The following is a 22,478-nucleotide window of genomic DNA, read 5'->3' as shown; positions in this document are numbered from 1 at the left end:
CTTGGCAGCTTTCAGAGAAAAGAGCATACTATTAGGAGGTTTTCCTCGTCTGGAGCATGGGGAGAGATAGTCTGTCTGTCTGGACTGTCAGCCTGACTGATGAGAGCCGTTATCAGGCGCATGTGTGTGTGCGTGCATGTACAGTTCGTGTGCATGTCTGTGCTGACAGCTACTTGGCAGACAGTGCTTTCAGGTGGAAAGGAAGGATTTTGGGACATGAGGCTTTCAAGAATTGCTTTCTGGCCCAAACTGCAACTCACATTTTCATCACAGAAGCAGCCGCATGACAACAGGAATCACTCTGTCGTGTTTGGCTAGTTAATAGCATTAAAAAGGAGGTGATGAATTAGATTAACAGGAGATTATGTGAGTGTGCATACCTTGGGCTGGAGCAGGAGCGCTCCCTGTACATGACCCCTCCTCCACAGGTTCTGGAGCAGTCAGACCACTGAGACCAGGCTGACCACTGGCCATGGACCGCCCTAGGACCATGCTCCCCATATTTAACACACTGACCCCTCCGACACCACTGGAGAAAAGAGAGAGAGAAGGAAATGAAAAATGAGAAAAAGACACACAGAAATAGTTTCTTATCGGTACTTGAGCATTGGCCCGGGCTTCGTGCCTGAGTTTTCTGGTTTGGACAAATGCCCAGCACCACACCTGGACACCCAGACTCTCTAGCTACAGCCAAAACACTCATGCACACACACACATATACAAATACATATGCACTACACCCAGGCCGACCCAAGCCAAACCCCACACTCACACACCACCTCTTTGTCTTTCTAAATATCATCTTTCGATATGTGAAGAGGTGCGGCCGTTCTGTGTCCAGCTGGGAGAGTTGACAACCCAAAAATGCTTTTGTAGGTACATTTGTGTGTGAGCAGCAAGGATGAATACATAATTGGGTTTTTATTGATATTAATAATTGACTTTTGATCAAGTAATCATCCAAATAAAAGAAACTAGTTTGAGCTGTCTCCTCTACCTTTTTAAGTTGCAACGATTTACTTTGGCTCAGGAAAGTGACAGTACTTTAACTTAAAGGATGTTTATGGTTTAGTACAACTAGATCATAATTATACTTAAAGTGTCATTTTTGGATCCCTTTTCACCCAATCATCAGTGTCTGTTTTGTTTGTTTGTCCTCTTGAATTTCTATGCTCATTCATACACTATTAGGCACATATTTGTCCCTTTATCACTAATTAGAAATGTATGCATGGTGTGTAATTAGTGTGTCAGTGAGTAAAATACTTTAGAAAAAAAGTCAGGCAGCAGAATGAGTGACTGGTTGCTGTGATCCTTCACAGAAACAAGAAGACATTTCCTCACCATGTCAGGACCACAGCTGGTACCTTCTGCAGCAGGCATGAACTTCGTCTCACACCGGTGCCCTGTGCGATGACACCACAGCGACTTGCAGATGTCCTGTCAAACAAGTCAAACACACACACACACACGCACACAGGATGAGATGTCTATAAGATATGAGGCCTTTCTACCTTCGTCGGTTTTCAGAATCAGAATCAGAAATACTTTATTGATGCCCGAGGGGAAACTCTTTTGTTACAGCTGCTCACTATCACGTCAATGCACACAGGAATAGAAGTACTAAATATAATACACTATAATACAGCTAAGATAAATTAAGTACAGCGGTGGATATTGCATAGCAGTAATATAAGTATGAATAAATATCAATAAATAGGGAATATTAAACAGAAAACAGAGTATATTGCACAGGAGTATTAAACAGAGAATACTGCACAATATTTCAAGTATTGCAGTGATGATAGAAGGAGGAGTTTGATGGCCACAGGCAGGAATGACTTCCTGTGGTGCTCTGTGGTGCATTTGGGGGGATGAGTCTTTCGCTGAAGGAACTCCTTTGTTTGACCAGCACATCATGGAGTGGGTGGGAGACATTGTCCAAGATGGCATGTAGTTTGGCCAGCATCCTCCTCTCTGAGACACCACTGACAGAGAGTCCAGCTCCACCCCCACAATGTCACTGACCTTACAGATCAGTTTGTTGAGCCTGTTAGCATCCGCTACCCTCAACCTGCTGTCCCAGCATGCAACAGCATACAAGATAGCACTGGCCACTACAGACTTATAAAACATCCTCAGCATTGTCCGGCATTGTCCGGCAGGACCTCAGCCTCCTCAGAAAATAGAGGCAGCTCTGGCCCTTCCTGTACAGAGCTTGAGTGTTCTTAGCCCAGTCCAGTTTATTGTCTATGTGTACTCCCAGGTACTTCTAATCCTCTACAATGTCCACTCTGACCCCCTGGATGGAAACCGGGGTCACTGGTGCCTTGGCCCTTCATAGATCTACAACCAGCTCCTTAGACTTTGTTGCATTGAGCTGCAGATGGTTCTGCTCACACCATGAGACAAAGTTACCCACCACAGCCCTGTACTCAGTCTCATCACCACCGCTGATACATCCCACCACAGCAGAGTCATCAGAAAACTTCTGAAGGTGGTAGGACTCTGTGTGGTAGCTGAAGTCTATGGTGTAGATGGTGAAGAGGAAGGGAGAGAGGACAGTCCCCTGAGGGGCCCCAGTGTTGCTGACCATGCTGTCCGACACACAGTGCTGCAGACTGTGGTCTGCCAGTCAGGTAGTCAACAATCCAGAACACAGGGGGAGCATCCACCCGCATAGCTGCCAGCTTCTCACCCAGCAGTGCTGACCGGATGGTGTTAAAAGCACTGGAGAAGTCAAAAAACATGATCCTCACCGTGCTTGCCAGCTTGTCCAGGTGGGTGTAGATGCGGTTCAGCAGGAAGATGATGGCGTCCTCAACTCCCAGCTGGGGCTGGTAGGCGAACTGAAAGAGATCCAAGAGGGGTCTGACCATGGGCCGCAGCTGTTTCAGCACCAGTCTCTCCAGGGTCTTCATTATGTGGGAGGTCAGTGCCACCGGTCTGTTATCCTTGGAGCCACTGGGACGCCGCGTCTTTGGCACATGAACGAGGCAAGATGTCTTCCACAGAACAGGGACCCTTTGAAGACTCAGGTTGAAGACATGGTGAAGGACTCCACATAGCTGGGGGGCACAGGCTTTTAGCACCGCGGGGCAAACGTCATCAGGGCCTGCAGCCTCGTTTGAGTGGAGTTTCATCAGCTGTCCTCTCACCTGGTCAGCAGTCAGGCACACAGCAGAGGTTGCAGGCGGGGGGGGGGGGGAATCGTCAGTCTGGAGAAGGCCATTAGCCTGAGGGCCAGTTGAGAGGGGAGTAGGACTCTCCGAGGAAGATGGAGGAGGGGGAAACAGTGGACTCAGAGGAGTCTGAGGGCAGACAGCAGCTGAGTGGAGCCGGTGTGTGTCGAATCCGTTAAAGAACAGATTAAGTTTGTTGGCCCTGTCCAAGCTGCCTTCAGCTCCTCTGCTGCCAGTTGGTCTGAAGCCAGTGATGCTCTTCATGCCGCTCCAGACCTTTCTCATGTTGTTCTGCTGGAGTTTCTATTCCAGCTTCCTCCTGTACTTCTCCTTGGCCTCCCTGATCTTCACCTTTAGGTCAGCCTGGATTGCCCTCACCTCCTCCCTATTACCATCGGTAAAGGTCCTTCTCTTGGCATTCAGGATGTCTTTGATGTCCTTTGTTACCCACAGTTTGTTATTTGGATAACAATGGACCATCTTAGTTGGGACATTGCAGTCCACACAGAAGTTAATGTAGCCAGTGATGCACTCAGTAAGCCCGTCAATCTCCTCTCCATGAAGCTCACAGAGTGCATCCCAGTCTGTCACCTCAAAACATCCCTGATGTGTCTCATAGGCCTCCTCTGACCATCTCTTTACTGTCCTTGTGGTCACAGGCTGTCTTTTAACCAGAGGCACATAGTGGGTTTGAGGTGAACCAGGTTGTGGTCTGACCTACCCAAAGGGGGGAGGGGGGAAGAGCCGTATACGTCCTTAACATTAGCATACAGCAGGTCCAGTGTCCTCTCCTCTCTAGTAAGACAACTCACATACTGGGTGAAATTAGTCAGTGTTGCTGAAACACTGACATGGTTGAAGTCACTCGAAATTAATATGAGTGCACTCAGGTGTTTGGAGTCTGGAGTTGTGCTATGGCGGTGTGAATGCTGTTGCACGCCGATGCCAGGTTTGCAGAGGGGGGGATGTAAACAGCCACAACAATGGCATGTGAGAATTCACGTGGCAAATAATATGGCCGGAGTCCCACAGCTAACAGTTCAATGTCCGGGCTACAGATACTCTGCTTGATAGTAACGTGACCAGGGTTACACCATATGTTGTTGACCAGAACAGCAAGCCCGCCGCCTTTCTGCTTATCGCTCCCAGTGTGATCCCTGTCGGCCCGAACAGTCTGAAAGCCGTCAATGGAAACGTTATGATCCGGGATATCCTGATGTAGCCATGTCTCTGAGAATTACATCAAACTACACTCACGGAACTCCGTCTGACTCCGGGCTAATGCCGTTAGCTCGTCCATTTTATTCGCCAGTGATCTCACGTTGCCCGAGAGAAGGCAGACAAAGCTTAATTCTCTTGTTCTTAAGTCTCTTTTGTCTGGACCCCTCTCTCTTCACTCGCTGCTACGTCCCACCTCTGCATCCTCAGTGTGTCCTTCTCCAGATCTCAGTGGAGACATCGGTTGTCCTGGGCGCCATGCTGCTCGGCTTCAGTGTGATCAGCGTGAACAATGCAGCCAAACAGCTGTTCTGCAGCAGTGCCCTGACTGAGTGGCAGGAGAAGTTTCACGGCGAAAAAAAACAAAACCTTATGACCATGGACTGACCATTCTTATGACCATGGACTGATGGCCTTTTGTCGTCATGTTCCTCCTCTCTGTCCTCTTACTTGACCCAACAGCACCTGCTTCTTGCCAGGACCACCATCACACTGGTCAATAAGCCCCCACCGCCCTGATAACCGGGGATAAGCTTCCCCACAAAGCATCGGTGTCAAATCTAATCACTGTACTTCTTTAATGAAACAGGCCATAATTGTATGTGTCATCTGACCCAACAATACAGAGACAGAGCGAGCGAGTGAGCACAGAGGGAGAGCCAGGGTCGAAAGACAGGCGGCAGAGTCTGGCAACCCGCCCAACTGCAACTGGAAATAAGAGAGAAACCAGAAAGAAGAGAGGGCAGGAGGAACAGCTCTGGTGTGTGTGTGTTTGAATCTTTGTCCTCATGCTGATCTACTTCTCTGATGCCGAGCAGGTGGTTGACACCGGCATACTGAAAATCATTCTACATGAGCCCATTAGGGACAAAAAAACAGGGGGGACAAAGTGTGAAAGGCAGCTCCAAATCCACTGTTAATGAACGTGTAGGTTAATTTACAACCCACCAACTTGCCTACATGTCTAAGAAATGCAAATGTATTATTTGATCTTGTGTTAGGGAAACATAGCACGGATTTAGAGAAGTCATGAATAGCCAGAGCGATGTCATGTGTGCTAATCCGTCACCTATACGATTTGGGAACGTCGATTTCCCAGCAATTACAGCCCTGAGAGGAAAACCCCATAGTATTTTAAACAGCATTTACATGTGAATCAACATCACTGAATGCACATAAAGGCTTATACCAAGACCACAAGGCTTTCGGGGGGGGGGAGCATGGGGGGATTCCCATTCAAATGATGGAATGCATTTTAATGGGGGTCAGATGTGGGGGGTTCGAGGTTGTTGTGCAAACGATCATGCTAATTAATAAAGGGCCAATTTAGCACTGTAAAGCAGACAATTGCAGCCCCTATATGATCTGGGTGCTCCATCTCATTACTGGAGGCTTGGCTCAGGGACACATGAATAATACTTGATTTAGGATTGTTGGGGTCCACGTTAAATCAAGATTATTCAACTGCTAGAGATTCGGTTCTTTGTAACTGCACAACACACGGTTAGTTTGATGATCTATTGTAGGAATGATCCTTCCTCCTTTCCTTGCTCTTCTTTCTTTAGTGTATAGTGTCTTGGTGTATAGTGTGTTGGTTTATATAACATTATGCTGCCATTTCGGCCAGAACTTTCTCAAAAAAGAGACTCACAATACATACTAACACCCTGGTTAAACCTGCAATAACTTATTTTTTGGCTACTTAGGGGCAGCGGAAACAACCTTAAACACAACAATATTATCACCTTCTAAGTCGATATGGTTGACTGATTGTTACAGTTAACAGATGCCATTTGGCACATCCAGCAGATATGGAGCAACATTCCTCACTCTCCTTTTAGCTCTGTTTTGGTCTCCACCAACTCCTGAGGTAAATATCTGGCTCTTTAGCTGCTAAATACTCCACTTTGTTCACCAGCTAGAATGTTAACTTTGTCTCTGCCATTTGGTGCTGAGCAGGTAGCCTATAGTGGGTTTTTTGAGGATTTATAAAAGATCTGATTACAGCAGCTTCAAACCATGCTAAAAATGTATAAAGTGAATATCTCACCTTGACAAAATCAAGGCTGCACAGTTTGGCCTTTGAGCCAAACTGCCACTTGCACTGCGTGTCTGCGTCATACAGTTGCCCGGGAAGCTGTTCAGGGTACTTGTACTGACCGATCTGCTTGGGCTCGTCCACCAGACAGGATGCCTGGGCTGTTCTGGTGAGCACAGCAAACCACCCGTGTCAGTCAGGAAGAGAGTAACTACAACTGACAAGCAAATTTAACAGTGTTTGTGCACTTGCATGAGGCGTTGAGGCCTACCCAAGGAAGCGGCTGAGGTACTGTCGACTGCAGGTGGACCAAAAGAAGACCCCGTTGTTTCCAGCCAGAGTCGGAGACATAATGTTGCCTTCTGTCTTGCGACAAGGGTTCCCCTCACCATCATGGATCATCCCAAAACTTGAGAGAAAAATGAAAAGAAACAGGTTTACACATAACAAGACACAAAGACATTGATTGACATGTAGTATGACAGTTTTCCTTGTGATGATCATGCTGATGTCATTGTTTACCCACCTTTTTTATGTTACACTATATAATAACATGAATTTAGCTGCATGGAGTAATCAGAAAATCTCACATGTTTACTGATGCACGTAGCTAAGATGTTCTCCCTGACTCTGTTCATCACTGCGTCATATGTTTAGCAATTACTTCTTTGTTAATTTGTCAGTGAACAGTTTTAGGCCGTGAGTCAACATGTTTCTGGGCATGCCTTTAATTTAGTTGGCTAAATTCATTAGGATATTTCAGCTTATAGATATTCTGACATTCTCCTGGGTGAAGTAAAAAAAAACCCACTTTGTTCCTAGTTTGTGTTGAGAGCATGCCAGACAGACAGATGAGTTTTACTGCAACATGAAATCTAAAAAATATCAAAAATAAACGGCCTCCTATCTCAATGGAAACGTATAAACACAAACACAGAACTGTGTGGCCTAAGGCAGTTTCCATTATTCTCTCATAAAGTGTCATGGAGTGGATGAAGTAGTGCTCTACCGTAATGCTCTTATGTCAGAGTGTTTTTTCTCTTTAAATCAGAACACATTTATTTTATATGGATTCATTACATCCACTCACAGCACTGTACTGCTTTGACACTAAAGTAAATGACACAGTTTTATCTGTTTAAGTCTACAGGTACAATTTCTGTCAATGTTATTGTCAACTTTGATTGTGATAGCAACTTTACAACTGTAGAATACAGAATTGTCGTGATGCAGTTTTCGTTAAACATACTTGTGCCCAGACTCGTGAGCGATGGTGAAAGCCAAGCCCAGTCCTGTATCCTCATTGATGGTACAACTCCTGTACTTGCTGCACATTCCACTGATGGGGGCAAAACCTGCATAGACAAAGGAAGAGGGAGAAGGATAAGGTGTTAGGAGTATGTGATATTTGGTTATTAACTATGATATACTGATTGTATAAAAAAGCCCAAGGTTAACAGCACATTATGTCTGTTGAAACGTCTGACAGATTTGCAACAAATGTCATATTTGCATATTGCATACATGCATGCATGGAGGGGGATTTCACAGCAGCTGCAGAGTGCCACCTCACAAGCCCGGACCAACTTAACTTAAGTTTGTTCCTAGACTTTGATATCCAGTCAGTTTAGAGGACTACTGCTGATGGTGGACCTGACAGAATCAGGAAAAAGATAAGTGATCCTGGATGTGGGGTTTACTGTAACTGACAAGCTGATGAAAATATTCAGTAGTGGTCAGTGTTTTTTCTCATTTTCTGGCAGCAGTTTCTCCCAATGGACCCAAAAATATAAGTAGAGTAGAAACATCAATATGTGGTTGAAGAATGAGCCTTTGATTTAAAGGGCCAGATGTTAAACTTTAACAACACTGCTTTAACAACACTGGCAGAATTTGGCAGAATTTGGGTCACACTTAACTGTGTTAGTGTTGTTACTCTCAAAGCCAATACTTCTTGACCTCTGTCTCGGCTCAGTTTTGTGTTGTCTTTGTCTTAGGCAATGCCTTTTTTTTTTTTACAGACATACAGAAGTTACATACAGCTAATAAATCATTCTAATTGTGAGTCAACTTTTTTTTACCTTCTGCAGTTCATGAGATAAAGTGCTGCCCCGAGATTACTAGCAATTAGTGGTGTGAAAGCAATATGATTAAGATATTAGCCAAGATTAGTCGGCTACAGTTGGTTGTTCCAGCTGCCTTTTCTTCCTACAAGCCTTAAAGGGAAAATTCGGCACACATTTATGTGGATGACCAATCAGTGTTGATGGTAAATGCAGTCGATTGAAGCAATTCATTCCTCAGTGCATGCTATATTGAGCGAGAAAGCAGAGTTCGCCAAATAGTTCTTCCTGCCTCCAGTGCCGTCATTTGATGTGACAGTGATGTAGTTAGTGGCACAGAAGAAGTACAGGCTACTAGCTTGGATTTCCAGCTTCTGCCTTTGGGTAGCCAGGGGGCGTGCTCTAGAGGCCGCTCCTAAATGAAACGTACTTGTTCTCTTCGCTTGTATTGCAAACTAGCTACGTTAACAACAGCAAAAATGGCATTCCAAAATATGAGTGAGGGGATATTATGGATGAGGATACATTTTAAAATGTTTTGGCTGACTCGGATATTCACCCATATTTATTCGAGCCAGTTTATACGGCCAAAGAAATGCAGCAGAGAGAGGGACCCTTAGCTTTGTTGTTATACGGAAGCCCGTTCTGCCGGTGTGTGTGTGTGTGTGTGTGTGTGTGTGTGTGTGTGTGTGTGTGTGGCTGCTGTGGAAAATATACTTAATAGACATGCCCTTAAGGTAATAATATACATCTGAACAAGAAATGGTCAAATGCAGGAATTCATTTGCTTGGCAACGTTGTGTAACTTTGATTAGCACCCAGCAGCTAGCTTGCTCAGAGCTGTAGTGGCCCCCTGGGTGGGCGTGGGCGTCAGAAGCTTGAGCATAATGCATCCCACTGCCAGCATGGCTCCGTGAGCAGGAGAACTCTACTTTCTCGGTCAATACAGCATGCATTGAGGAATTTATTGCTTCAGGTGACAACATTTACCATCAACACTGATTGGACATCCACATAAAACCACAGAATTTTCCCTTTAAGATTTATGCTGGTCACTGCAGACATGGTGAAGCATAGTTCTTGCTCAATATTTATTACTTTATTACAGATTTTTCATCTTGCTTACCCAGACCCAGGTGTTTTACACATTTGCTGTTTTTCTCTCAGATTTGACAGACAACCATGGAAGGATACTTTTTAATGAGCTCTTTTCACCCAAAGTGACAGTTAATCGTTTTTGGCCGAGGACCTTTGTTGCATGTCATACCCACTGTCTCTCTCTCCATGTTTCCTGTCTGCATCTACAGTGTCACTATCCAAGAAAGGCAAAATGCCAATAAATCACACATGCTTGGGTTTATGAGTGTTTAAATACTCCAATAAAATGTAGCTTTTGGTCACAGTGACAAATAAGTGCCATTCTTCAATCTCTACTGCTTGCACCTTCCTTCACTCCTTGTTGTGTCTACACTCACATTATCACCTCTACACCCATCTACAAGCCCAAAATTACAACATCTATGTCATGCAAGGGGTTTTAAGTTGTCACAACTGAAGACAGCTCCCACATCTCACAGAACTTTGTCATTGTACTACATACTATCAACTGCTGCTTCCCACTTGGCTAAAAGATAGGATGTTCGGCTTGTTATGGTTAGCTGAGCACAGTCTCTCACCCAGGGTGTCACAGGGCTCATTCTTCCAGGAACAGATGTCCAGTCCGGTGAGGAGAACAGCATGGTCATGTCGTTTACCCCCTTTGCCCACCAGACCCGACTGCCACTGACAGAAACTGTTAAGGGACTGGTCAGCATGGTGGTTGATGGTCAAGCCCAGCTGGAAATGAAAGGAGAGAAATAGAGATGTACAGTGCAAGAGCCATTGAGTGAACTGGTCGTCACCAATGCTCAAAACAAGAAATATTTGCAAATTGTAGTTTGAATCCACTCACGGGGTCCTGTTCCAGAAGTAACAAGCTAACCACCACAATGTTGATGTCCGTCCCAATGGTGCCATCTTTGAAAAGACTGGAAACCTGCAAAAGAGTAGAAAACAGTTTAGGTAGTGATATCCCATGCGTCAAATCTAATATTCATGGTTTTCTGATTGTCCTATGCTCTCCTCTTACTGAGAGAAATACAAACTAATGTTTAGCCTTATGTAGGATGCCAGCAATACCCCATCTGGGTTAGTTTATAGGTAAAACAGCAGAAGAAGCTCCACTTCCTAGATCATGAAAATTTCTTGCACTCAAAAATAAGCAGAGTGAAGGTCAAGATCCTTATGCCCTTACAACAATTTTGATGACAGAATGAGCGGCGCGGCTCATGTGACCAACAGAGACTGCCGAAAGCATCATTAGGCTACTTTTTGGTAGCCCTAACTAGCTTGTCTACTTGAACTGTAGACAATGGTTAAGAGTGAAGACGTGAATAACACAAATGTCTTTATAAACTTGGCAAAACTCTATACTGCAAAGGGAAAAATGCAGTTAAGCTTGCTAATCAACCTTCCCTGTTTCGTCATTCTTTCCCCTTTAATTTAGTTTCCTGTGATTCGAAGAATGCAAACATTTTCAAATGTATAAACGATGATTATGAGAAACTTGAAACAGACTTGCAGCTGACCTGCCCCCAAAATAATATATCCATTAGGAATATTCATTTAGACATAAATGAAATAACTTTCCAGTTTCTATATTATATTTCTAGCTGATGAAGAAGACTTCAGAATGTCTGGCTGGCAGAAAAATAGCAGTAAACATGCTAGCAGATTAGCTTGCTAGCGTTAGAGCTAGCTAGGCAGCAAACAGACCACTACGACCTGCAAGGCAAGGGTCACATGAGTCTCCCATGTTAGATAAATGAACAAGAGATGGCAGAAACAGAGAAACACAACAGATTTTCCATATATCTTCGAGCCATATGTTGCATGCCATCTCCTCCTTTCCTTCTCCTCCCTTCTCCCACCCTCACCATATTCATGACGGTGAGGACGTAGGTGGTGACGTTGTCCCTGCCATGTTTCTCCAGCATCTTCCTGTCTGCCACCACCAGGGTCTCCACATTCAGGCCCCCCACCCTGTTGGAGTTAATGGGCGATCTTTTTGCCCTTCCTGGCCCTTCTGCCTCAGGTATAGCAAACTCATCAGGCATGATGAAGCGGTCCTCAGCGGGAGGCATGGGAGCATCTAGGAGGGCAAAAAGGGAAGGACGGAAGGGAGTAGAGACAGAGAGGGTATGTGGGAGAGAGACAAAGACAGAGAGTGACAGAACTTGGCAGTGAGGGTCAAATGAATGAACTGTCTTTTTCCTGCCTCGTGCCGGTGATAAGAGTACAGACTGGTGTTGACAGGACAGGAAATTCACTCCCCACGCTGCTTCCTACCTCTCACCACTAGAAGGAAAGATAAAAATGTAAACTAGTCTGTGGGTTGAGTAGCCTCAGGCTGATGTAGCCCTATTACAATGGACGCAATGCATTCAAAAACATTTAATACAGACATTAGTCTTCATGAATGTGTACATATCTAGAGATATGCAATAACGCTGTGACAATGCCTTATGTTACAGAAAACAGTCTTAGGGTTAGGCTAATATTTAGTGTCTCGTAATGGTCTAAGTGCTTTTTTACCAGTAGGATCCTACACTGTGCACTATATATCACACAGTAACATGAAAATTGCACATATTATAATATTGTGTTAGAATGCATGGTGATTGTACAATATATCATTGCATCCTATTTACCAGGGTGAATTCCATTGAGTCTGTCCTGCATTTCCATTTGATTATTGTCTTCATATCACATTATTGCGTAGATAGATTACATCATAAAGTCACAATAGCAAAGGAACATGCGGACGCTACCAGCACAACAGAAAATCTCTTTAGTCCTTTTAGATATTCAATCCTTCGATCCTTTTATTGAAATCTTAATAAAAGCATTTAGGAAAGATTTTAATAGAACTTTTTATTAATTTTCCTTTTTCTGTGCCTGGAAATTCACACCATGAATTAACATTACATTTTTGCATGGTGTGCACTTCCGTGGAACTTCTGTATACTGGAAAAATTAATCAGAATGTTAAAAAAGAGATTTGGTCACAGTTTGGTGTTGTTTCGAAGTATATTATTAAATAGCTAATGAGCATAAAGACTAGAAATTCCGATCTGGCTGATTTACATCACACACCACAGTCCTCTGACATATGACTTAGTATGTACAATTTGTATGAAGGGCACACTCAAAAAATGGACAGCTAAATATACAGTCACTTCACTTCCTCAACATAAATACACAATGATCAGATGGTGTAGTATAAGGAATATAAGGTTCCCTTACATACATTGCTTGCGGCGTCCGCAGAAGTGTTGCCTCTGCAGCTTTCCATGCTGGTAGTCATGGTGATGATGCTGCTGCTCCTGATGATGATGATGGTGAAGGTACGGGTTGTCAGGTCCAGAAGAACTGATACTAGATGGGCTGCTGGAACTTCTGTGGACAATGTGTTCCGCTGAGCGTTTGTAGACTACGTGCGGGTGGTGACCATCAGGGGCGCTGTAGTTATGTTGTTCAGCCAGATGTTGGGGTAGCGGGGCAATCAAATACTCCTCCTGAGACACACGGATCAAACCTGACTGGGAGACACACACATAAAAGGCATGGACAATGAGTAAAATCCACAGATTACTCACAAAACCCCACAAAAATGATTCCAGATTCATTTTAACATTTTAACAATGTCAACAATAGTTGGTGTTAAATAATCAACAATTACAGCTCACGGACCATAGAATTTTTATTTATTTTTTTAAAATAGTGTTTAGACGTACATAGTATCAAACGTATTTAGAGCCTGAACAAAGGGGATATGTCCCAAAGATTTGGTGGTTGTGTTCAATCTGTGTGTCTTTTAGGTAATTTGTGAGTTTTTTGGCAACAGCTGCAGATGTAGATGCAGCTTCTGGTAGCTCTTTCAAACTTGCTACATTTTAATCTTAAATAGTTTTTTTTCTCCAAGTGTATTGCTTGAAACATCATTGAATGATGTCTGATTGGATTTGATTTAAAGGGCCAAGCCAAAATTGTTCAAATCGACTGGATCAGAAGATTTTGACTATGGCACCGGCTGCGCATGTAGATGCTATGGCCTGTAGGCTAACTCCTTCAAACTCCACCACATTTTTGTTTTTATCTGTTATCTTATTTTTTCTGACAGAGACGATCCACCCAGCCAGATCAACCGGACCAGACACTATGGCGGGTGCTGTGCGAACCCCCCAGGAAGAGAGGACGAGCTGGGATAGGAGCCAAGCTGGCCCAGTTTGAACTTAAGACTGCTCCTGGCTAATGGGACGAAAATTGCACTTGGCCACTGGGGCTGGCCAAACAACGGGAAATCTGAGACTGCCCACATCTTTACAGAGAACTGCTCAACCAACGAGCGGTCCGTGTTCCGAGCTGAAGGAGCGCAAGACGGCGGGGGAATGATTGAGGCGGACTCTGTGTTTACATCGATGGTGCTTGGTGCTCAAGCGCAGTCAAAGTGGATGGACACTGTTTCCAGATGTTGAACATTTTATGTGAAGATAAAAACCATATTTTTTATCTTCACTCTCTATCTACACAAATTCAAAAAAATGCACTGAATTATTTCCTGGGTGTATATGTGTATATATATGTAAATAACTGTAGGATATATTTATTGTATGTGTGTAGCATGAAGGGACTACTAACTTAATTTCATTGTACAACCTTGTGTTGTATAATGATAAATAAATGACCTTGTACCTTAGTACAAATGATCCTCCCTTGTGTATTTAATCATCACAGGTCTTGGTCCCTCTGCACCGTGTCCTAGCATGGACACGTACTAAATAAGATGTTTGAAAAGGGGTGAGCTGCATGACTGTCATCATATGCAAACAGGCCTACTGCATGTAGCAATGTACATGGCACCAGTGGTATAAGTCTAAACTGTATATCATATATGTTTCTTGAGTTCTTGCTTTTAAAGAAAACGTATCTAGTCTATACTCAAATAGACAGCTGCCATAATGGCATAACCGTCATGTACCTGACATATTGTACAAAAAATTTGATAGCACAAAACTATCCATCTACCTGGCCTTGACAGAGACACAGTGTAGCTGAAGCAGCTGTTGCGTGAAGCCAACAATCCTTCCTACTCTAACCAGAGAGCTAACACACATTTCACAGATCAGCCCCACCTACACTTACTACCTAACACTATCCTAACATTAGGCAGCTGTGCACAGTGCAAGAGCATACAGCTGTTGAGGGGAGGAGATGTCTAATTTAGTTGGAAAACAGAATAGCGTGAAATTACAAATTTTATGGCGAGCTGAGCTTTGTTTTTAACTGATTTTAACAAAATCTAAATCATGTGTCCAGCGAGAGTTAAATCCAGATTAGGGCTTTACTTCAAACACTAGTTTACTCAAAGCAGACTACATTGCAGTACTTGCTGACATATTCATATCAATTACAACATTGGGTCCCTGGCTTTGTTTCTAATGTAATATCTGTCCAATGTACAGTGCTCTTTCTCAAAATAAAGTGTATGTGTAATTGTTATGTTTCAATATTTCATTCAATTTTGAAAAGTCAAACAGGGTATATTTTTGGAATTGATTAATATAATTGAATAAGAAGTCAAACAGGGAAGAGGATTGGTTTAGACACATTTTCAATGATCTTTTGCTCTTGGAAATGTTGATCTGGGATCTAAATCAAAATTTAAAAAAGCCTTTTTCTCATTCACTACTTCATCTATTCCTTGACACTTACTAATCATACTTTGTATTTACTACTTTGAGATAGTCAGCTAATGTTTCATTCAATGGACACATTCATTTTTCTACATGTTTTACTAGCCACGTCAACATCCAATTTGACTTCACTGCTACAGAAAAGGCACAATTTGAATGGATTCTGCCTTTGTTTACATGTTTTGTCCTCAGAAGAAGTATAAAACAAATTAATGTCCAGCTTACTACCACATTGTCATAGCAGCAGACTCGCTCAGTGTTTTGGGTCTCTGTTTTAGTCGAGTGGCCTTAGCTTCCCCCCTTTGAACTGAGAGATTGAGCTACTGAACCTTAAACATTCCGTCTGACCACGGAATTCTACCTAATTCACTCCACGACCCACCAAATGCACACAAAATAGCTGTGCAATCAATCAGACATACACGAACACACACATACGTCCATAAGAGCACACACTCACTGAATTTATCAAAAACATATACACACATACATCCATTGACCCAATGACCTGTGTACACCTTTTTGCGTATGTGCTGTCTACTTCCCCAGCAACCTACTGAAGTGTGTGTGTGTGTGTGTGTGTGTGTGTGTGTGTGTGTGTGTGTGTGTGTGTGTGTGTGTGTGTCTGTGACAGGACCCTACTAATGTTGAGCTGACCCCATTCCCCCCAGACTAGCAGGTGGCAAAATAAACAGAGGCAGGACAAAGGGGAAGCCATGGCGAGGCTCTTGTTGTCAAAACAGTGCTTGGATACATGGCAGGCTGCCATCATCCCCATCCATCCCTCTAACCATCCATCTATCCTTCCATCCCTCTAACCATCCATCCATCCTTCCATCCCTCCATCTCTCTAACAATCCAGCTGCCAGCACATCTTTCATCCGTCCATAAATCATCTTCTCCTTCCATCAATCTTCCATGGCGCAATGGGAAGTTTTACAGGAAGTTAACTGTCAAACTTAATTATTTGGACTACAAGTAAGGTCCACATGGTCCAGTGGTTGGGAGTTTTGTTCTGCAGTGTCAATGGTTTGAACCCCAGCACATCGATACCTGCCAAAACAACCTTGAGCTAGATACTTCACAGCTACCTGCTCATGCGACATCGCACGGAAAGGCTGAACCTGCAATCACAGGGTGGAAAGAAAATTTCCCCCTGGGCCATGAGCAAACTATATAAAATCAAAGACTTGAATTAAGAGAGAGAGAGAGCAGGTCCTTGGCAGTTTTACTGCAGCCTCCCAAAATAGACCGGAATTCAAAACAGAGCTTGAGGAGGTCAAAGGAGGTGTCTTCCATCAGCACACACTGCTGTCACTTTTCATTTGCCTCTTTTCATCTGTCTTCCTGTCTGGCATTTACAACAGACCTGACCTGTAATAATATACACCTCATCAAATAATCCTCTTTTAAATATGAAGCGCTGTTTAAAAAAAAATTTGACAGCTCCTTTTGTCAAACGATATCGCTGTAATCATCCCGCAACACTGGGAGATCATTTCAGGTTTTTTTCTCCCCTTTAAATAATGATTTGGTACTTATTAAGATAACATGAAAATAAAGCATTAAACCTTAATATGAGATTATATTGTATTCAGATTGTCTTTTTGCACCATCATACAAAGGTGGTGTACTTAGTGACTAACACCAACCTGCCTGGCAACCACTGCATTCCAACAGTAACACTCTGAAAGGCCTAACTACTGAAGTTACTTCATTAACTTACAACTCCCATCCATTACATCTCTCTCTCTCTCTCTTTCTCTCTCTTGTATTACCACATCTGCCAGCTCTCCACTTTCTTTTCCAGCAGTTAGCAGATGGAAGTGTCTGTGATGATAATGACAGGAAATTAATTCCATCTGTGTGTGTGTGTGTGTGTGTGTGTACGGATTAAATTTTCTTTTGTCAGCATGTACTGCATTTTTTAGTGAATACCAAAGGCAGAACAACTAATAAAACATAACAGTTACCTGCCTTTCAGACCCAACAAAGTAAAACATCACCTTCTGCAGCTCTAAGCAGAACTGCATCAATGGATCAACACCACATTTTAACCCTTTAAGTGTGATGGAAAGGTGGATTTATAGTTCTACAGCATAGCTAGGGATACTATGCAAACAGCCGCCGTAGCTACACCATAGGCATACGTCATAACTGATGGAAAAAATGCAACTATTTCACTGCTAAAATGTCACAGCAATGAAAGTTTTGACCCAAAGTTCTGACTGAGATTTCTTGCATATTTTTTTCTAAATATTAAGCATCTTGCAGATTATACAGTAGATGTACAGTATTAGTCCCGTGTCAATCTCTGTTTATTACAAGTTTTGACCCTGTCTCACGACCTATACATTTAATGATGTCCGATGAAAAAGATAGATGAGCTGTATAAAGTTTCACACAGTTCACAGACACCAGAGAAAGGCCAGCTGTGACTTTGATACAGCAGACCTCCGGTTATCTCTGTACATTCACAACTGTAAGACTTGGCGAGATTAAAGGGATGAACACTCTCTGCTAAACACCACTTTACTTTCCTCCCACGTTTACATGCAGACTCGTTCTCTGACTCTCACACACAGATTCACAGATTACAGGCTGAACCAGGTCACCTCCAATCAGCAATGGCACTATTTTCTACATGAAAAAACTCTCAGTACTTTTCCCTTTCCTTGGGTAAAGCCAATACAAGCCACTCCAACAAACAGCTCTGTCTCTTTGGCAACATAACGGTTTATGTCAGGGGAGACGGCATCTTTAGCTTGTCTCTGTATAAACTGTAGCCTCTTTTAAGGTTTCCTACCATGATATTATAAGGCAAATGAGTAAGTGCTTACATGCTGTTAACGACTAGTGCCGAGCGGTGAGAAGCCCCAAGCTGGTCATTACCGAGCTCTAAAGCACATCTGCACTCCAGCTCAGCAGAGAATCATGTGAACACAGTGTCTGGTAAGGGGGAATCATACAGGAGCAGAGAGGCCCCTCAGGCATCTTATTCAATAGAATCACCATCTGAGTAATTACAGTTTGCTCAAGCAAATTATGTGTCTTTAAAATGGGGTAAGAAATGGGTAGAGAAGAGATGGCAACTTTGGATCTTGGATCAGAAGAAGATGGCACAGTAGACAAGAGCCAAACAGCAATGACAGGGCACAACATTGGTTGAATTTCTCCTTTTACTTCAAATGACTGTATTTCACAGCACACAGTAGCATTCATTGAAATACAACAGGATTGGTGAACTGCGGCAGTTCGTTTGAAACCACTCCATTAGTGATAGTATGTCCATATAACTCTCTTCATTTACAACTGATTAGGATCACAAATTGTGTCAATAGCCCGGGGTCTTACAGTCCTTGTTTGGCCTCCCTAATTGTCTTTGAACAACGTACTGACACCCTCTGAGCATGTCTGGGGAACACAGCAGAGGTGGGTACACACAAAGAGAGAAACTGATGGTGTTGGATGAATCTTTTGTCATTTGGAGCCCTGGGCACGGTCCCACTAGTTCCCCTGTGTAGACACAGCAGGGAACAGGAGGACTACTCCCACACCAGCCCATACAAATGGAAATGTCCTCCTTTAAAGTGCTGTTAATTGCACTCTAACTGGGTTACAGTGCAGCCCTAACGATTTTGCTGACTTAGAAATACAATGCTGCTGTGATGCAAATGAAGTGAAAGTGTACTTTAAATGAACTTATTAATCGTTTTTAATTCTGCTAAAAATGCACAAACGTGCTGCAATTTGTGTGAAAGTGACTTTTCCATTTTCCAGCAACAACACCTGGGGCTGGAAAGGTGGAGGATACAGAAATGGTACGTTTGCTACATATCTGCCTGTCACACCCTAACACCCAGAGGAGCTGAATGAACTGGGGGTTGTAAAGGAAGCAAAAAGATTCACTTGTTGGAAAAAGGCAAACAGTGTTTCTACAGCAGGTCATCATATCCAGTGATGATAAAATGGTATATCCAAAGGCATGAATTCATTCAGTCACTGATTGTACTTCTCGTTTGTTTCGTTTGTCAGGACTGAAAGAACTTGTACTGAATATATTCCGAAAGAAGAATATTAACACAATACTTAGAAATGAACAATCAGTAAAATGTTTATACCTGCTTCAGACCACAACAGGAACCCATGTTGGCTGTTGGTGTGAATGGGTTATCCTACTTGGCTCCAATCTGGATCCCAGTTGGTATAAAAGGTGATAACTACAAATCTCCAGTAAAAAAACAACAACTATGAAGATCTCCGAAACACATTCTGTTCATGGGCTTGAGGCCAGTCTTCAACATAATACAGTTGATCAAACTGTATTAAGTGACTGGACATCAGGCCCAGCCACAGGTGCTTCCTGTGATGAAGGCGGCAGAGGATTAAAGGGACATTTCGGTATTTTTCAACCTGGGTTTTATTCCAGGGGGCTAATTTCTGTGTTTCAGTCGGACTCAGAAACAAGCTTTGAAATTATTTATGTAAGTTTATTTGGAAAGCTTTAGGATACTAGCGGTCCTTTCTCTGATATTTGTTGTTTTGTCCATCTCTCTCCAATCTCTACAACAAAGGTGGCGAGGGCAAAGTAAGCCCATACTCAGAATGCTAAGACCCAGGTTGAAAAATACCAGAATTTCTCTTTAAGTTGGTTGTGTTCGTCTTCAAAAGTGCTGTTTTGACAGTATGAAAGAGATGAAAAGTCTTTTTCAGAAGATTAGACAGAGGGGGTCTCGTCACCCAATTTTTCTGCAACCAAAAATCCGACAATAACGGCTGCTTCCTTAAAAGATTGTCCAGGTGCGCACAGGTGTGAAAATGGGCAGCGCTCCAAATGCTCTGTAAACTGTTCTCTCCACAGTCCTCATGTTCCTACTTTGGCTACTATTCATGGTTTCTGCTTATTGCACCATGCCTGTTAGTGTTTGCACTGATGGGTGCAATGTCATTTCAGAAAAGAGATGTGACCAAAATCTGGATCAAGTTCTAAACAACAGACAGATGATCTCTTCCTTCACATCCATTCCATGTTTTCAAATAAAATTCTCACATTTATTCTCACAGACCAGGGAATATTTACTGTGCCCTCTGCTCTGACCCACAGAAGCCACCATGGTTGTGTCATTTCACTCAGGCTCTTGCTATCTTTAAGGACACTGACACAACAACACAAACATAACTGGTCACATAACCAACAATAATATATGTGGCCCATGTGGTCAATTGTTGCAATAACAACCTCCTGCTCAACACACACAAGTTAAGAACTCATTGACAGTGACAACAGCAACTTTTCCTCTAGTTCTACATGGCGACTAGTGCAAGTATCACCCAACAGTCTGAAACACTTTATTCAAGGAACAGGACAAGATTCGTCCCAGATTTGTCCCTACCAGGAACTGAAATGCAGATCACGAGGATTCTACTGTAATGTGATGTTTAGCCAACAAAGACTAAATGAAAAGACAAGAAAATACATTGGTATAAAAGAAAATGCTTGCTACTCAAGTACATCAACCTGACTGCACCAGGTTTACTGTATGCCTGGAATGGTTTACCACAGCACCAGTGAATGTAGTGCAGTGGTGACAATAGTAGGTCATATTTGATGTATGGGCTCTGTTTGTAGAAGTTGCAGCATCCACTTGAAGACTTCAACACCAGTCATTAGTCTTGTGTGAGAAAGACCTTGCACAGACTAGAGAGGACGTACAAGCACACACACACACACACGCACGAGACTTTCTGTTTTGTTTCTCTTCCTTTCACACGCACAACATCCCACACCCATGCTGAGAGCCTGACCCCCCTCTCCTGCTGGCATCTAACAGTGGGCACTACATCACTGTCAGCGTCCAGACCACCAGGGAACGGCTGCGGGCCACTCTCCTCTTGTAGCGCCAGGCTCTGAGCTCCTCTGTGGCCCAGCCCATTCGCTAAATTATGGCCAAGCCAGAGAGGCATATTGTAGTGGAGAGACATTCCAATTTGTTGGCCTTTACAGAAAACAGACAGGTACAAATGGCCCAAGTGCTGGCTGGGAATCGATCATTCAAGTGTCATTTTAACTCTGCAAAAGCCTAAGGGATTTGGAGCACACTGACAAACACACACACATCATATGTTGTATCTGTTCCCAGCCCTGCGGATGAGTAATCATATATTGTCTCAACTCCATGAGGAGTCTAATGGGATTACAACATCTACACATGTTAAATATTCAAACAGAGCAAGTGAGTGTTTAAATGGATGCCTTTTGGCCAAAGGTTTTCTTTTCCAGATGTAGTTTACAGACACTTTTTCAGACATTTGAATGTCATTTCAAAATCCCACGCAGCACTTTTGGAGTAGAACTGACTTTTAAATCCTTAATTATTCCTGAAATACATATTTAATTTTACAAAACAACCAAAGAACGTAAGAGGCTTTGATGCCAGCAACAGTTCTGAAAGAAAAGATGTCACATTTTCCCAACAAGTAATGGAGCTCAGCATCTCACATATTCACATTGTGATGTGTTCTACAACCACAAAGCCCTCCAGAGGCTACAGTATATCCAGCATCAATAACAAGGTCCGGGAAAAGAGTAAAAGCTATTTTCACACCACAGGGAGCCCCATTCTTGGTAGGGACAGACAGAAGTCATAGTTTGAGCTCCCCAATTACAACAGTCACCGGTGGTTGCCACAACATGCGGCATTGTGTCAATGACGGCCATCAGACAGGTTTGTTCTGAGCTGCTGGAAAAGATGAAGGGGGCTGAAGGAAAGAAAAGAGGAGGTGTGTATTATTGACACTTTCTCTAGTGTTTTGTCTCTCACACATGGGTGTGCAAACACATAGTTAAACTATAAACTGTGGTACCTGGGGGTTGCTGGGTCATTAGGCCAACTCCCAACACACATCCAAGAAGTCTCACCCGAAACCAAACCATGGTAAAAAATGTCACCACATACAAGTGTGTTTAGTTTATAATGTCTACTAAGAGCTTGCATTATTAGAAGCCCACAAGGATTAAAGACATGTTACTATAGAAATGTAAACAGAGGCAACTGACCATGGTAAACTTTGTTTCTACATGATGGTCTGAACAGTCAGCTAACTCATTGTAAATGTGGCCTCTGCTATGTGAATTAGCACCTCTGCTCATTTCCGCTGAAGCTTAATATATTTCATAAAAGTG

General features: G+C 43.1%; 1 protein-coding gene across 1 annotated transcript in view; it reads right to left on the bottom strand.

The window, feature by feature from the left end:
- The window catches only part of adamts18 (ADAM metallopeptidase with thrombospondin type 1 motif, 18), a 66,029-nt gene that overhangs the window by 34,677 nt on the left and 8,874 nt on the right, over positions 1–22,478 (bottom strand). The window contains exons 4-12 of the mRNA XM_044199920.1: positions 12,850–13,141; positions 11,477–11,691; positions 10,453–10,536; positions 10,178–10,337; positions 7,688–7,793; positions 6,710–6,847; positions 6,451–6,604; positions 1,345–1,440; positions 381–529 (exon numbers count right to left, since the gene is read on the bottom strand). Coding sequence (XP_044055855.1) covers positions 381–529; positions 1,345–1,440; positions 6,451–6,604; positions 6,710–6,847; positions 7,688–7,793; positions 10,178–10,337; positions 10,453–10,536; positions 11,477–11,691; positions 12,850–13,141 — 1,394 coding nt within the window. The remainder of the gene's footprint in view (positions 1–380; positions 530–1,344; positions 1,441–6,450; positions 6,605–6,709; positions 6,848–7,687; positions 7,794–10,177; positions 10,338–10,452; positions 10,537–11,476; positions 11,692–12,849; positions 13,142–22,478) is intronic.

This window comes from Siniperca chuatsi, linkage group LG1 (genome assembly GCF_020085105.1).
Source record: "Siniperca chuatsi isolate FFG_IHB_CAS linkage group LG1, ASM2008510v1, whole genome shotgun sequence".
In the NCBI taxonomy this organism is placed as follows: Eukaryota; Metazoa; Chordata; class Actinopteri; order Centrarchiformes; family Sinipercidae; genus Siniperca; species Siniperca chuatsi.
Note: the sequence above shows the minus strand (reverse complement) of the source record. Positions and strands in the feature narration are given on the sequence as shown.